General features: G+C 42.9%; 1 protein-coding gene across 2 annotated transcripts in view; it reads right to left on the bottom strand.

Annotated features, from left to right (window-relative positions):
- Nucleotides 1-17,359, bottom strand: part of DDI2 (DNA damage inducible 1 homolog 2) — a 38,673-nt gene extending 21,314 nt beyond the window's left edge. Inside the window, exons 1-4 of one of the 2 annotated variants that reach the window (XM_030805876.1) lie at nt 17,018-17,359; nt 8,345-8,474; nt 4,607-4,843; nt 1,610-1,736 (exon numbers count right to left, since the gene is read on the bottom strand). In XM_030805876.1, coding sequence (XP_030661736.1) covers nt 1,610-1,736; nt 4,607-4,843; nt 8,345-8,474; nt 17,018-17,155 — 632 coding nt within the window. In that variant the 5' untranslated portion in view covers nt 17,156-17,359. The remainder of the gene's footprint in view (nt 1-1,609; nt 1,737-4,606; nt 4,844-8,344; nt 8,475-17,017) is intronic. The other variant, XM_030805875.1, reaches the window with a different exon arrangement.
- Between the last annotated feature and the right edge of the window lie 685 nt (nt 17,360-18,044).

Raw genomic sequence — 18,044 nt, 5'->3', positions numbered from 1 at the left:
TGCCACCACACCTGGCTAATTTATTTTATTTTTTGTAAAGACGGAGTCTCACTTTGCTGCCCAGGCTGGTCTCAACCTCCTGGCTTCAAGCAAAGTGTTGGGATTACAGGCATGAGCCACCATGACTAGCCTGTATTTCTGATTTCAAATGTAGTAAGAAGAGTAAGAGGCAGGACATGGTGCTCACACTTGTAATCCCAGCACTTTGAGAGGCTGAGGTAGGAGATCAATTGAGGTCAGGAGTTTGAGACTAGCCTGGCCAACATGGCGAAATGCTGTCTCAAAAAAGAAAAAAGAAAAGAAAAAAATTAAAAAGAAAAAAGAAGAAGAAGAAAGGGCTAAGTGCAGTGGCTCATGCCTATAATCCTAGCACTTTGGGAGGCCGAGGCGCATGGATTGCGTGAGCTCAGGAGTTCAAGACCAGCCTGGGCAACATGGTGAAATCCTGTCTCTACAAAAAATGAAAAAATTAGCTGGGCGTGGTGGCAGATGCCTGTATTCCCAGCTATTCGGGAGGCTAAGGTGAGAACACCTCAGTCTCGGGGAGGTCCAGGCTATAATGAGCTGTGATTGTGCCACTGTACTCCAGCCTGGGTGACAGAGTGAGACCTTGTCTCAGAAAAAAAAAAAAAAAAGAGATAAAAAGAATAAGAAGTTTAAAAAAGCATTTGATTTCTAAGTTGATAGATAGTATAATACAATGACCAAGTTAGGCTTCATTTAAGTAACCGAAATGATGACACGGTCCCTAAAAGGCTAAGTAGTCTAAGCATAGTAAGTATCATTGCTGTTATCTTTCTCTTAGTTATACTAAGTTCTTCACAATTAGCAACAAAAACTGACTTGAGGCAGGAAAAGCAGCTGTCCTGTTTTTCAGAGAATGACTGAACAGAATCTTGCTTGTGACTATCAGTGTGACTGAGGCTGGAACAGCGTCACTGTCCTTGCTTGAGCTGCATGCCCGACAATTCTGATTCATCAGATTTGGGAGAAGAGCCCAAGCATCTGCATTTTTAAAAGCTTCTCATGGGATTTTACTATAGCCCCAGGTGAGAACCACTGCATTACAGAAACTGAGAGCTGGAAACATGTCCAGCATTCAGTTTATCCACTGAGGCCAGTACAAGAAATGCAGCAAGAAAACAGACCTAGGACTACCAACGTTCCATCGGTGCAGAGGCCTCTCTAATCCAATCATGTTTAAGCCCTGGATTTATTCAGGACTTATACAATATGTCTAAAGAGAGAGAGTCAAATCAGCCCATGTAATATGCAACCAGCCTTGCTGTCTCACCAGATGGTGGCTTCCGCTCAGTCTGGGGGTCATTTATCTAGAGCTGTGTTATGATGCTCTGTCTGCTAGTCAGGGAGTCTTCCTTAAAATTTTAGAACAGAAAGTTATTAAACTAAGCACCAATATCTTTGTCATGTCAAATCGAAATGCGTAGAAAATGAAAGAGGAGAGACTAACCTAAAAGACTGAGGTTACTATCTCAACTGCAAAACAGAGAAGCTACCTCCAAGCAGATGCCCCACTAATGTCAGATAACCTGCAGTTTGGGAAATCTGGAGTCTCTAAGTCTTGTTCTTTAGATGAACAGGTCATTACCTTATATCTTCTTCTATCTTTGCCTGAGCTTCAAGGTCAAAGGGATCAGCAGAAAACAGACGAATCCTTTCTTGCTCTCTCCGGGCTCGGTCCTGCTGCTGCTCCACCAGGACTCTAGAAAATTTCTCTACAAAAATAAGGGAGAAAAATCTTAAATAAATACCACTATATTTTCAACCTTTATCAGTACTTTTCCACACCAAACAATTTCTCAAACTACAACTGTAAGAGATGCAGAGAGGATGCCTAAAGCTTATTTGAAATGAGCAATTACATTTACTTTCTATTCTCCGAGTCAAGGCTATTTCATCATTTAAATTCAGTGTAAAGAAAGTATTTGTGGCTGGGTGTGGTAGCTCATGCCTATAATCTCGACACTTTGGGAGGCTCAGGTGGGAGGACCGTTTGAGCCTAGGAGTTTGCGACCAGCCTGGGCAACAAAGCAAGACCTTGTCTCTACAAAAAATATAAAAATTAGTCGGGCATGGTGGTGCGTGCCTGTAGTCCCGGCTATTGTCGGATGGGGATTCAACGGTGGGGGGATGGCTTGAGCCCAGGAGGTCGAGGCTACAGTGAGCTGTGATGGCACCACACACTCCAGCCTGGGTGACGTGGTGAGACCCTGTTTTTTTCAGAAAAAAAAAAAAAAAAAAAAAGAAAAAAGTATTTGCAAAAATCTTTTATAAGAAGTTATCTATCATATTGTTTCTACTCAGAGGTAACAACTTTCCAATTTTAAACGGTGGGGAGTGACCATGTGGCAGATGAATGTCCCCACTCCCCCCCCTCATTGTTCTCATTATCCTATTACCTAGAAACAATACAGCATTACATAATCTCCTTTTCCTCTTCTAGTTTCATTGCCTTTATAACATGCCCTGCCTTAAGCCAGATAAATTAAGTATAAACTATTTTTAGTCTACCTATATTTTGTGTGTGTTCTGATGAATTAATAGGCAGGAAAATTAGTAGAGAAAACACTGCTTGCTGTAAGATGTATGTTACAACAAGAGCCTATTTTGCAATTTCTTTTCTTTTTGAGATGAAGTTTCACTCTTGTTGCCCAGGCTGGGGTGCAATGTCGCGATCTCGGCTCACTACAACCTCCACCTCCCAGGTTCAAGTGATTCTCCTGCCTCAGACTCCCAAGTAGCTGGGATTACAGGTGCCTGCCACCACATCCAGCTATTTTTTGTATTTTTAGTAGAGATGGGGTCTCACCATGTTGGCCAGGCTGGTCTTGAACTCCTGACCTCAGGTGATCCACCACGCCCGGCCTATTTTGCAATTTCTTAAATGGTGGTACATTTAAGTGTGCAAACTTAAATGCCCCGTCATCACCGTCTTTGGTGATTAGATATGCTGATATAAGAGATTAAAAGATATTATGACAATGGTTATCTGAACTACTAATGCACACAATACAGATGGATCTAAAAAGCACTGAGTGAAAAGCCTAACATGAGCTGGGAGTGGTGCCTCACGCCTGTAATCTCAGTACTTTGGGAGGCCAAGATGGGTGGGTCACCAGGTCAGGAGTTTGAGACCAGCCTGGCCAACATGGTGAAACCCGATCTCTACTAATAAGACAAAAATTAGCCGGGTGTGGTGGTGCATGCCTGTAGTCCCAGCTACTTGGGACACTGAGGTGGGAGAATCACTTGAACCCGGGAGGCGAAGGTTGCAGTGAGCAGAGATCATGCCACTGCACTCCAGCCTGGGAGACAGAGTGAGACTCCATCTCATGAAAAAAAAAAAAAAAAAAAAAAAAAAAACAAAGCCTAACACGAAAGAGCAGATACTCTATTATTCCATATACATGAAGCTTAAAAACAGGGGAAACTAAACCGTAAGATTATCAAAACAGTAGTAACCTATAAGGAGAGGAGACTGACTAAAAAGGAACACAGTGGAACTTTCTGGAGTGAGAGAAATGTCCTGTGTCTTGACTGGCGTTACAGGAGTTTGTCAAAACTCAAGGAATTGTATATTTAAAATCTGAGTACTTTGCTGTAAGGTAGATTGCCAATTTAAAGACAGTCAATTGAGGAATGAGTCATTAAGTGTCTGTTATGTTTTTAGACTTAACCCAATTTAACTCATAAACCCAAGAGTAAAATAAGAGTAATTTACAGAGAAAACTCGATTCATAAAGATGGCTAAAAGTTGGCTGGGTGTGACCACTCATGCCTGTAATCCCAGCACTTTGGGAGGCCAAGGCAGGCAGACTGCTTGAGCCCAAGAATTTGAAAGCAGCCTGGACAACATGGCAAAACTCCATCTCTACAAAAAATACAAAAAATAACTTGGAGTGGACTGAGGTTAAGGTGATTCAATTTTGCCATACAGGACACTGAAGCTTCCTGGCATCAGCTGGCTTGTTGGTGATCACTTTAATTGAAGATCTAACTAAACAGGTTAAAATATCAGTACTGGCACGGTGGCTCACACCCGTAATCCCAGCACTTTGGGAGGCTGAGGTGGCCGGATCATGAGGTGAGGAGATCAAGACCATCCTGGCTAACATGGTTAAACCCCATCTCTACTAAAAATACAAAAAATTAGCCAGGCGTGGCAGCGTGCACCTGTAGTCCCAGCTACTTGGGAGGCTGAGGCAAGAGAATAGCATGAACCTGGGAGGAAGAGCTGGCAGTGAGCCAAGATTGTGCCACTACACTCCAGCCTGGGTGAAAGAGCAAGACTCCGTCTCAAAAAAAAAAAAAAATCAGTACCTAGGTTATGTGGTGCCAAAAACAATGAGGAAAACAAAAAGTAAACCGAGGGGGGTGGCCTAGATGGATTTCACTCCTAAAACTCTATTGCTGTTTCCAATTAACTCAGCCTTTGACTTTAGTACTAATTTACCTCTCACAGAGAAAAAACTGGTATGTTCAATAAATCATGAGACACAGTGTTGCTTGAGTCTCTTCACATTTGCTATGACACAGCTTCTTCACCTCAGGCCAGCCTAACAGCCTTCCAAATTTATAAGCTTACCAAGGTCTCCACTGAGCAGAGCTTCTGCCAGGGGTGGATTGCGTTCCTTCAGCAAGGACAGCTCATGCGGGTTGGCCAGCAACATATCTCGGAGTAAGGCTGGATTGTCCAAGCCCTGAGGAGATGAAGTTATTTCTCCAGGAGATGAGTGGGACTGCTGTGTTCCTGGTGGCTGGCGCTGCCGGGGACTTGATGTGCCAGGCACAGCTATACTACTGAAATCTATTCGGGGTAAGTCTGTTGGGGAAAATCAATTCAGTTTACTCAAATTACTCTACAAAAACAAGCACTTGAAGGAAACAGCAGAACACTTGCTCATACATGGTACGTGACAGTAGCAAAGGTAACTGTAGACTTCACCCTTGTTCTTTCTCACGCTGACTCTGAATATAAAGACTGCAGGCTGAGAGTGAATCGATAGAAGAAAAATAGGGGGAAGGTGATAGTAGTAACCCCAAATTTTTAGCTTCTAAAATATCTCACAATAGACATCAGGTTTTTAATTTACGTTTTTAAATAATTAAAGCGGCCAGGCGCGGTGGCTCACACCTGTAATCCCAGCACTTTGGGAGGTCAAGGTGGCTGGATCACCTGAGGTCAGAAGTTCAAGACCAGCCTGGTCAACATGGTGAAACTCCATCTCTACTAAATATACAAAAATTAGCCAGGTGTGGTGGCAGTCACCTGTAATCCCAGCTACTCGGGAGGCTGAGGCAGGAGAATCACCTGAACCTGGGAGGTGGAGGTTGCAGTGAGCCGAGATGGCGCCATTGCACTCCAGCCCAGGCAAGAGCGAAACTTCGTCTCAAAAAAAAAAAAAAAAAAAAAAAAATTAAAGCTAGTTTCAATAAATATAATTGCATAAGTCTGGATGTTGTTCTTGAGAAAAATCCTACTCTGGTCTGACATATGGTTCAAACAGCCTTGGCGCTTGGATCAAAGAATTTTTTTTTTTTTTTTTGAGACGCGGTCTTGCCTTGTTGCCCAGGCTGGAGTGCAATGGCACGATCTTGCCTCACTGCAACCTCTGCCTCCTGGGTTCAAGTGTTTCTCCTGCCTCGGCCTCCCAAGTAGCTGGGATTACAGGCGTCTGCCACTACGCCCAGCTAATTTTTTGTATTTTTAGTAGAGATGGGATTTCACCATGTTGGCCAGGCTGGTCTTGAAATCCTGACCTCAGGTGATCCACCCACCTCAGCCTCCCAAAGTGCTAGGATTATAAGTGTGAGCCACCACGCCCGGCCGGATCAAAGGATATTATATATGTCAAGCGAGAAGCATAAATATTAGATGCTAAATTTTGCAAGTCAGTGCTAAATGTATTGGCTCCGGGAAGTTCTTAATAGTTCTCTGAATTTATACTTTAATCTGTGCATTTCTGCTAACTCTTCTCATGCCCTTGGGGAGCTAAACAGTGTCATCATTTTATAGAAAAGAAAGAAGAAAAGGGACTTGCATAGGTTCTCAGTGCTGAGTACACCAAAAACTACCACAGTTTAGAAGCTACAACTCCCAGGTTCTATATGCCAGGCTGAACTGACCTTACTAAAATGAAAGGAAGATAAAAGGGAATTTTAATCCTTACACAACGGACTCACATATTGTATGACCCCATTTATATGAAATGTCCCAAATAGGCAAATACATACAGACAGAAAGTAGACTTGTAGTTGTCTAGGCTGCAGAGCCTGGGGGAAATGGGAAATGACTATAAGTGGGTATAGGATTTCTTTTTAAGGTAATGAAAATATGCTAAAATGGATTGTGGTGATGGTTACACAACCCATGAATATAGTAAAAAAAATCATTTAAATGCATGAATTGTATCTCAATAAAACTGTTATTTAAAAAAGAAAAACGAAAAAGAGAAAAGTAAACAAGGAGAGCCAGAATGAGGGGCTAGGCCTGAGTCAATCGACATTCCTTCAACTCCAAAAAATATATTTGATGGTCAAACTTGTCTGAACAACTGAATACTTTTCTTAAAGATAATTGTGTTTAATGTTATAAATGACAGTACACTAAGCAATTCCACAGTGATCAGAATTATAGCACAATCTTTGCACTATTAAGGATTTTATATAAACTAAAAAATCAAAAAACAAACAAACTTGTCTCAAGTCTGGGACTATCCTGAAGCCTTTTTGGACCTCAGATAGAAAAAGGGAATGCTTAAACTCATGATGTAACATTTCTACCCTTTATCAGGGGTTCAACTAGCCACTTTCTTCAACTCCCAACCAAGGAAATGGTGAAGTGAAGAGGATGATCTCTGTGAGGTAGTTAATCTATACCAGCCAGAAAAACATATATGGGCGGGCCCTCTTTGCAGGTCAAGAAATTTTATCTCCACTCCTGTTATACATTATCTTGAGAGTCCATTCACTTCAGAATAATTCTCAAAAACATGTTTACTTAATAGACCAGATCACTCCCGCCCCAACCTGTTGGCTCTCTTGTCCATAAGCAACAATACAGAAAAAAAAAAAAAAAAAAAAGAAGTAAATTTCGGAATTAACAATCTCATCAAATCAACCAAAGGAAGATGTGGTTTTTACTGACTGTCATAGTTGTTTAAATAAGTTTAACTTCTTTCTAAAGTTTAACTGTGGCCCCAAGGGACTGATGTCTTCCAGATCTGGTGGAGCCGGTCCTTGATAGTCTCAGTAAGCTCCAGTTTCAGGCTGAATGGAAACACTGTGGCTAAAACTGCAGTCAGTCTGTCATCACCCAGACTCTGCCAGCATCTGTCACCATAAACTTTAAAACTGGTGACCTACAGGCTAAACACTATTTAAGAAAATCTATCTGAATATGGCAGCGAATGGAAAAAAAACCACGCATTTCACCAAGCTGTTTCACATTAAGACCTTATAAACATTTTGTGGATCATGAACCACTTCAAGTATCTGAACAAAGCTATGGCCCTCTCTCTATCCAGTGCACACACATGTTCACATCCACACAATTCTGCATATTATTTCAGTGACATAGAACCTACTAAATCCCAATGCATAGATTTCAGACTATAAACATCTATTATAAAAGGAGCATCAAAGATAGATAAACGTTTCTTTGTACGTGATTAACACAGCTAGTAGGAAAGAACCACAACTTGGTGGTCAAGCTGCTTAATGTTTATCAAGTTCAGCATAATGGAAAAAGCATCAAATTTTAATTCCTGTGCCCTCACTTAATAGCTATGTAACTTTAAAGACACCATTTAAAATCTGAGCTTATAATTATAAATTATTATGCAAATTATTATGTAAATCCCCCCACAACCAAGTTATGAGATCATGTGAAATGCAGCTCCAAGTGCCTAGCTGGCTATAAAATGCTCCAGAAAGGCTGGCCAATGAAGGACAGACACAAAGTAGCAAAATCATAGGCTTATGTATTCTTTCAAGTCCTTCCCAAGGATAAAAATTATTATATAATTATTGCTGATAACAGAAGCTAATAATTATTGAGGGCTTGCTATGTGCTAAGATTTTACATGCATTAGCCTCACGTCAGCTTTAGGAGTTGGGGTTAATTATGGCATCTATCTTACAGAAGAGGAAACCAATTTAGAGACGTTAAAATACTTGTTCAAAGTTATACGGCAGGGAAAAGGCGGAGTCAGGATCTGTATTCTGTAGTCTGAATCCAAAGGGAATCCAAAACTCTGAGGCGCTATGCTCTGCTACCTGCTGATGGTTGTGCCGGGGGATGCTCAACCACCAGATGTCTTACTTGGGAACTGCACTGGAGGTCGAGGGTCTGCATTCTCCTTCTGTCGTAAAATCACAACGTCCCCATCTTTCAAGCCATAAGAAGCCAATGATCTGTGGTTGTCTGTGAGAGGTCTTTCAGCATAGACGATCTACAACAAGAAAAGATATACAACAGTATAAAGCACTGAGAAGTAACACAGCGCAAAGCAGAAAGACCAGTTTTCCCCTGAATCAGATGTCACATTCCTTTCAAACCCTCCAGTGGATCCCCACCACATCCAGAACAAAACCCACAGTCCTTCCCGTCACCTACCAGGACCAAACAATGTGGCCCCTGGCTCCCCTTCTGACTTGGCCTTTCACTATGACTGCTGTTCTCAAACAACAGGGATCAACTTCCCCTTCAGGGCTGTTTCTCTTGTTTTCTCTACCTGAGGAATGTTCTTTTTCCACTCATTTTTTTCCTTTTATGTCTCTGATCAAACATTACTCTTTAGAGTTCTTCCCTAATGTTATTTGAAATGTACTTTCAACTAACACAATATATATTTACTTACTGTCCTTCTGCCCCATTAAATGTAAACTACTTGAGGACAAAGACTTTGTTTCATTCACGAGATCATAAATGCTTAGAACAGGGCCTGTTATATAACTGATGCTCAAATATTTGTTGAACTAAAGAATGAGTGAATTTATGGAAATGGATATAATTTTAGATTTAATTTGTAGCAGGGAGGAAAAGGGAATGATTTATTCTGGGTATGCTAACTAACTACAGTACTATTAAATAGAGTGTGCACTTTGAAATAATCTTGTACACTGGCAAAAGGGTCCCAAATATCATCCTTCCCGCACTGCAATCTTCCTTCTCTTCTACCACCCTCAAAGTTTTATCACTCTGGGCCGGGCACGCTGGCTCACGCCTGTAATCCCAGCACTTTGGGAGGCCAAGGCGGGTGGATCACGAGGTCAGGGGTTCGAGACCAGCCTGGCCAACATGGTGAAACTCCGTCTCTACTAAAAATACAAAAATTAGCCCAGTGTGGTGGCACGTGCCTGTAATCCCAGCTACTCCAGATGCTGAGGCAGGAGAATTGCTTAAACCCAGGAGGCGAAGGTTGCAGGGCTGAGATCGCACCACTGCACTCTAGCCTGGGCAAGCAAGATTCCATCTTGGTGGGGTGGCGGAAGCGGGGAGACTGGAAAATAAAGTGAAACTAAGAAAATAACAACTAAATACAAGTGGAAAAAAGAATTAGGAATGTACTACTAATAAAAATATTTTATGATGTGTAATCAAACTGAAGAAAACCTGAGAGCACAAATAGATGAAATAATGTGTTGCAGATAGAAAGAACAAAGGTACACTATAATTTTATCATGAAAAAACATAAAATCTGCCCTGCATTATTATATACTCCAGAAAGGCATTCAGAATAAACTCAGGCTTTGAAAGGTTTTCCTCCTAATGATTTGCTTTTCACCAGGCCACATGCGAACTGAGGAACATGAGTTCTATCCTTGCCAGTAACTCCCTGCGAGGGGCATGACACTCAGCGGGTCCAGGCCTCACCCTTCCCATGTGTCAAGCAAGCAGGTGGGCTAGATCATCATTACAGCTGTCCCTTCCAGTTCTCTCTGCTAATATTATCATTCTATGTTTCCTTACAGCTTTCATAGTAAGGTTACCTGAAATAAAAACTGAAAACACAACATTCAAACTGGAAAAAAAGTGATTATGCCATATCTGCTCTCAGAATTTACAGACATGAGGAACAGAACAGGAAAATGAGTTCCTACCAAAATCAAATTCTTCTGAATATGAGCAAATTTGTAGGCCCAATTATACAAGTTTTATGCATGACTTGAAAAAAAATACTATTAAGTTCTTAATGCTCAACTCGCCGAGTTAAAACACATTTCGGATCTGGTATGATGGCTCACGCCTGTAATCCTAGCACTTGGGGAGGCTGAGGTGGGAGCATCGCTTAACCCATTTAGGAAAGAGGTTGCAAATTTTTTTTTTGTGAAAAAATCATACCTTGGCAATGACCTTGAGTGGCAGGATATAACTCCCACAAGCTTAGCGTTCCATTGGAACGCTAAGCACAAATGGGTTAAGCCCTGGAGTTTGAGACCAGCCTGGGCAACATAGTGAGACCGCATATCTACAAAAAAAAAAATTTTAAATAGCCAGCCATGGTAGCATGTGACTGTAGCCTCAGCTACTTAGGAGTCTGAGGCAGGAGGATTGCTTGAGCCCAGGAGGTCCAGGCTGTAGTGAGCTGCGGATGCACCACTGCACTCCAGCCTGGGGCAACAGAGTAAGACCCTGTCTCTTAAAAAACAAAAACAAACAAAAAAAGAAGCACATTTCAACAGACTGCAACTGTCACTCCCATCATCCCATTCACACACCCTTATTTAAACACAAATCTCACAGTAAAAGTACATCAGCATCAACACAGATTTTCAGCAAAACAACTGAGAGTCATATTATAACTTGTGAGACTGCTTGGAAAAAATACATAAGCCAGAAGTGATGAGCGTCACAGGTTGAGGTGTGCAAAAAGAAAGAGGCATGCCAAGAGAAATGGCAGGTAGGCAGGCTCTTACAGCATAGCATCAACACCGTGAAGCCACTGTCAACAACCTACTCTTTAATTTTCCAGTTTCAGAAATTCAACTATCAGTATATTTAGAGATACATGAACAGTCTCCTGGGAGCAGAGGCACATTTTAACGGTATTTATTTTTTTTTTGAGACGGAGTCTCGCTCTGTCGCCCAGGCTGGGGTGCAGTGGCGGGATCTCAGCTCACTGCAAGCTCCGCCTCCTGGGTTCACGCCATTCTCCTGCCTCAGCCTCCTGAGTAGCTGGGACTACAGGCACCTGCCACCACGCCCGGCTAATTTTTTTTTTTTTTTGTATTTTTTGTAGAGACGGGGGTTTCACCATGTTAGCCAGGATGGTCTCGATCTCCTAACCTTGTGATCTGCCTGCCTTGGCCTCCCAAAGTGCTGGGATTACAAACGTGAGTCACTGCGCCCGGCCACTAACTGTATAAGAGAAAATTTATTTATTTACAAGGAGGAATCAAACTCAGGAGAATCAAAATGATCCTATGCAGGCTGGGTGCCGTGGCTCACGCCTATAATTCCAAAACTTTGGGAGGATGAGGTAGGAAGATCATTTGAGGCCAGGAAGGCAAAGCCAGGCTGGGCAATACAGCAAGACCCCATCTCTAAAATAATAATAATAATAATAATAATTAGCCGGGCATGGTAGCATATGCCTGTAGTCTTTATTTGGGAGACTGAAGCAGGAGGATCACCTGAGCCCAGGAGTTCGAGGTTGCAGTGGGTTACGATTGTACCACTGCACTCCGGCCTGGGCAACAGAATAAGATCTTGTCTCTTAAAAAAAAAAAAAAAAAAGAAAGAAAACTGCAATGGGAACTGTCTGATTTCAAAGCCCATTACTCGAGTAGTATCATACACGGCTTTCCCAAACATTACCCCAAAGTGGCCTGGTGAATTAGCTGTGTGATTTTAACAAGTACTACTAAGCCATCCATTGCCACTAAGAGACTCTATCCACCAGGAGGATCAAAATACTGTCCACTGCTCAACGCATCCCCATGCCCTGCACATGAAGAAACACCAACTGCCCGCTCTGACTCCCACTTCACAGATGCCATACTTCACTCCATCACTGCTTAGTTGCCACAATATGTCCTCAGCAGACAATATCATTTTTTAAAGGAAGGCAGCATGATCTAACAATACAAATGTAAAATCTAGATAACCACCACATTGAGCATGTCTATGAAATATGAAATGTTGCTTCAGTGCCAATTTCCTGGAAACACTAGACTGAAGAACCTGGGTGAGGAGCACGTGTTCCTTACACTGACGAAGCAGCAGCTGTGCTCCATTTTAGTCTAAGGACATAAATGAGATCAACTAAAGCTTAGCTAAAATTGTAATTGCCACAGAGAACTGATTTCTTTTTGTTTAAATAGGCTTCAGTCCAAGAAAGACAATTATTTTGCAGCGAAAGTCCCAAAATAAATCCATGTGATCGTCCAACCGAACATTTAGTATCTGTTAGACATTGCTTCACATCTCTACCAATCGAAACAAAAGGTGATCCGTTGCCCGCATTCTCGATCCTTCCACCATTCATGTTACCCAACTCAACAGCTACAAAGCCCAGAATTCAAGTTTTGCCAGTTATAAGAACATACAACAAGAAAATGTATACAGCTATGAGTCTTAATCAGCAAAACTGGCACAACTGCTGGTACTTACTCCAGAGGAGGCACCCCAGAGACTGAATTATAATCTTAATCAACATTTAACAATAGACTAATTAATAAAACTCCAGAACTTTCAAGCATGAGGTCAGGTGTTTGCTGGTCTCTGAATGACAGCCTTCTATTAATAAAAAGCTTAACAATAAATTTCTAGCATTACAGAACATAAACTGGTAGACCAGGTGTAGTGGCTCACACCTGTAATCCCAACACTCTGGGAGGCAGAGGCGGGAGAACTGCTTGAGGTTAGGAGTTCAAGCCTAGCACTGGCAAAACCTTGTCTCAAAAAAAAAAAAAAAAAAAAAAAAAGTCGCAGCTACTTGGGAGGATCCCTTGACCCCAACATGTTGAGGATACAGTGAGCTGTGATTGCAACACTGTGTTCCAGCCTGGGCAAGAGCGAGATCCCATCTCTAAAACATAAACAATAAAGATAAAATAAGGACCATAAACCGGCCACAAAACACTTGGAATTACATCTAAATGGCTTCATAATAGTATTACCATTAATCAAATACCCGATATCTACCAAGTTATCTACATATACTACCCCATGTAATAGCCAATTTGACTTGTATAATCTAAATCTACTAAAAAACTTTCAAAGACTTTATGCCTTTGATCTGGCAACTGCATATCTAAGAATTCATCCTGAGAAAACAGAAATGGAGGCTACAGTCTTAAGTATATGGATGTTCATGGCATGTTACTTATAACTGCTTCCAATTTTCCCCAATATCATGCTCAACAAAAGGGAGATTGCTAAATAAATTACAACACATCTATATGATGGTATATTATGTAGCCTTTAAAATTATCAATTTGGGGCCGGGTGCGGTGGGTCACGCCTGTAATCCCAACACTTTGGGAGGCCAAGGCAGGCGGATCATTTGAGGTCAGGAGTTTGAGACCAGCCTGGCCAACATAGTGAAACCCCCATCTCTAAAGAAAATAAAAAAATTGGTCAGATGTGGTAGCGTACACTTGTAGTCCCAGCTACTTAAGAGGCTGAGGTGGGAGGATCACTTGAGCCCAGGAGGTTGAGGCTACAGTGACCTGTGAGCGCACTACTGCCTAGGTGACAGAGCAAGACCCTGTCTCAAAAAAACAAATACACAGAAGATAAAATAGTGGTTTACAAACCACAAATCATGCCGTGTGCATTTCCAAGATCATACAATTACTGCTATTATTTGCCTTTCATTTGAGGGTCCTTGTATGTTGTGCCTACTTTTTCCATATGCCACCTACAGAGGTAAATTATCATGATGTTTCAAAAATATGAAGACATTAATTTAAAGTGAAGCTAAGTTTTGATAACTGTTTGAAGTTCACCCAGGCAAGTCTGCATCAAAGCATCAAATAGAGCCATGACTGGCTTCCAAGCCCACACTTCTATTAAGGGATGGAACATGCCCAGCTTTAATCACATGTACAAGTAGAGATGGCTTGTTCTAAATTTGTTATCACTGCATTATAACTACTATCATCAGACTAGAGCTGTTAAAAATTAACACCTTTTCCAACTATATTCTTATGCGCAATTGGCACTCAGGTGAAAGACTGAATTCTAAACCAGTGATCACCAATGTAGACAATTCCTTAAGGGTGGAGGAAGAAACTAAATATTAGAATTTTCATTTCCATTTATTTTAGTTCCTCCTTCCTTAAGTTCCATTTTGTGTGTGTACAATGTTACTTTATAGATAATGTATTACATATGCATATAATGCACATTATGTGTGTTATATGCACATGTGGCCATATATAATGCATACAACGCATCAGTTCATGTATATAATGTATTATATACATAACAGGAGCATAATCTGAAACATTTTACTGATAGGGATACATGAATGAAAGTTTGGACACCAGTGGTGTTGACACATAGTGGCAGGAAAAAATAGCCAGGAACATAAAAATATATATATTTCCTTGAAGAAATGGAGTCAGAAATGAGAGGTGAAGGAATGGGAATGCAGAAGGTAAACAAGAGGAGGAGTTAAACAGTCTAGCAAAGGAAGGGAAGATGAGTAATATGACAGAACCCTGGGAGGTAATGGGGGGGACACTCAAGTAAGTAAACATGATATATTTATAGGTAAAAACTATAATGATGTTTACTATTATGATTTGATGAAAGGAAATGACTCAAGTGTCTAGGGTGGATCCTGTTCCTGCCTGATGGGCAAGCAAGTGAAAGACAACCGACCACCAGACACCTTAAAATAGATACTGTGTTGTCAGGTTACAATGGAGCCAACAGAACAGACTGGAAAAACAGGAGCTGTTTATGGCTATCTAATACAGGCTTAACACCAGTTGGAGCCCAAGTTTCTATATGCTAATTTGGCTTGGGAAGGAAGTAAATGCCGAAACATTGACGTAATGAACAAGAAATAATTTGGAGTTAGCCTATGTTCAATTACTAAGGTATTCCTAACTTTCCCAACTGGCAGAGGGCAATGTCTGGCTGACCACACAATAAATCGTCTTTTGTGATGGCTGTAACAAGAAATTTAAGTCAATTAAAGGGGGTGTCAGGTATCCCTCTGACTTAAATTTCTTGTTTCAGCCATCACAAAAAGTGTAGGAATGGAAACAACCTCAACCTCTGTCTTTTCCCAAGCCCTAACAACAAAACCAATTTACATTTTAATTTCTTATTTTCCCCACCAGCCGGTGATCATAACCAGGGTAATATAACAGCTAGAGGAAAAAACAATTGAAAAAGCTACTATCAGGCCGGGCGCGGTGGCTCACGCCTGTAATCCCAGCACTTTGGGAGGCCGAGGCGGGCAGATCACTTGAGGTCAGGAGTTTGAAATCAGCCTGGCCAACATGGTGAAACCCCGTCTCTACTAAAAAAAATACAAAAATTAGCCGGGCGTGGTGGCGTGCGCCCGTAGTCCCAGCTACTCAGGAGGCTGAGGCAGGAGAATCGCTTGAACCAGGGAGGCTGGGGTTGCAGTGAGCCGAGATCGCACCACTGCACTCCAGCATGGGCGACAGAGCAAGGCTCTGTCTCAAAAACAAAAACAAAAAAAGAAAAAAAAAATTGAAGAGTTGATTTTCTCTATTTAAATAGTCCTTTCCTAGTTCTCCACATGAGGCATTCACTGACAGAACTGGTTCCTGAGCTTTTGTGGATTAACTTTTTAAATTCTTTCTGAACAGCTTTATGCCAAGGTTCTAAAGTTCACATTGTGTAAAGGAATCAAACTTCTGAACAAAGTATTGACACGTGTTTACCATAAGACAGCAGAACAAGCTGTAGTTGGGCAATCGTTTTGTAAACTATTTCATAACTGCAGTAGAAAATCAAGATTTACTTGATGAAGCCTTGGGAGACCTCTATAATTTTCTTAACGTTTAGACTATTTCCTCCAGGCTAAATTTATTAAGTCATGATCTAAGTGTTTTAGTGTAAAGTTTACAGCGTTACTGTCACCAATTCTGTTTGATAAAGACTAGGGGCAGCCCCAAAGCATTTTGAGAATTACTTTGCTTAGTTAAAATATGAGAGGCTGAACTTCTTCCCAGCAAGCTGAGTAGGGAAATGAAACCACCAAACAGCACTGATACTAGGCCGTTTCCAAGCAAATATCCTTTTAAAGCATTGAGCTTTGAACTGACCCAAACTCTGAACTGTAACCTGAAAGAAAAAGGGCCTTCTGGCTTACTACCAAGGTAGAACAGAAAGAAACAAACAGCTTGAGTTGAACCAATAGGTACTGTTTTTCAAAAGAATTTAACCAGAAACGCATGTGGTGGGTAAAGAGCATTTCCAAAGACCCCAAAATGAGGTAGTGCAAGTCTTAAACTTTTTCTTTCACCGGAAGTGCAAATCTGTGCATTTAAAGGTAAACTGCGTATATTTAAGCAGAAACCCTCTCCAAAAAAAAAAAAAAAAAAAAAAAAAAAAAAAAGCAGAGGAACATCTATCTACCACAGTGATCCAAACTGGTATTTCTGGTTTGCAGGATGTATGAATCCTAGCAAACCCAGGGCTGCTTCTGAGGTCCACAACGATATCCTACATTCGGGATTAGAAAGAGGAAAGGGCCAAAGAGCCAAAAGTGGGGAGGGTTAGCGCTGCTCAACAGTCCACGCGCCCCTCACGCTGCAGTGGGTGCGTCTGCGGTCAGGTTCTCCGCTCCCTCTCCTCGTACCCCACCCCACGCTCGAGGTGTGTGAGGGCAGCTACCGATGCCAGCTCCCCAGCTCCTTTCCGGATGCGGGGGTGACCCGAGAATGGCTATCCCTGCTCCCCCCAGCCCCCAATTCTTCACCAGTAGCAAAGGGAGGGAGTGGGGCCCCGAGGCGGGGAGGGCTTAGCTCCGGGGCAGGCCCGGCTCGCTGCCCGGCGTACCTGGCTCTCGGCTGCGGGGATGCCAGACTCGAGCTCGCACAGCGCGCGGAAGTTGTGCAGCTCGAAGTCGGCGTCGACCTGGAGGGAAAAGGTCACCTCGGAGAGGTCCCTCCGCACACAGTACACGGTGAGCAGCATGGCCCGGGCCCGACCCGGCTCGGCTCGGCCCGGCCTGGGCGCGGGGCGCAGGGGAAGAGGCGGCGGCGTGGCCTGGCTGGTGCTGCGGGAGGACGGCGCGGGCTGCTCGCTCGCTCGCTCCCTCCCTCACACAAGCTCAGTGAGTCACTCCCTCCCGCCCTCACTAGCAAGCACGGCCGCCGCCACCCGCCTGCAAGTCCGTCTGCCTGCCGGCCTGCCTCCCACGGCTGCCACCAAGCGCACCGGCCGCCCGGCGCCCCGCCCCGCCGCAACGCGGCTGCCGTAAAGCCCGCCTCGCCTTCCCCGCCTTCGCAACGCAGCGGGGGGCGGGGCCGGGAAGGGGAGGAGGAAGCCAGGAGAGGATAGGAGGGGGAGGAGTGGGAAGGGGGCGTGGAAGAGGAGAGGGAGGAAGGGCGAGAAAAGGGGAGGGAAGGAAAGGAACGCGGAGAAGGAAGTCTCTGCTGACTGGTTGACTTAATGATAGAGGTCTGTGGAGGAGTCCCCAGTCTTATTTATTCACCGAACAGGCATTGATTAAGCGCCTACCGTGTGTCGGGCGCTGGCGATGCAGAAATGAATAAAAAGATAAATCCTTCTCCGTAACTCTCAATCTAGTACAGGAGTTAGTAATAAAACATATTTTTCGAGGTAGAAATTGAGGCTCCGAGAGAGTAATTCACTTCCTGTCTTAGTGATTTAGGATTGAAACCAAAATCATTACCCTCCCTAGTCTATAGAAGTCAGTTGGCTGTGGCCCACGCCTACCTCCCCAGCCCCTTCTCCCGAGCTCTTCCCACATTCTCTGCCCTCCCAGCCACATAGCTCAGTTCCTCCAAGGCTCCATTCCCGTCTTGTAAATAATTTTCTCTCTACTTGGACTGTGTCTGTT

This window comes from Nomascus leucogenys, chromosome 24, assembly GCF_006542625.1.
Source record: "Nomascus leucogenys isolate Asia chromosome 24, Asia_NLE_v1, whole genome shotgun sequence".
Taxonomy (NCBI): Eukaryota; Metazoa; Chordata; class Mammalia; order Primates; family Hylobatidae; genus Nomascus; species Nomascus leucogenys.
The sequence above is the reverse complement of the archived record's forward strand: the minus strand, read 5'-3'. Positions and strand labels throughout refer to the sequence as shown.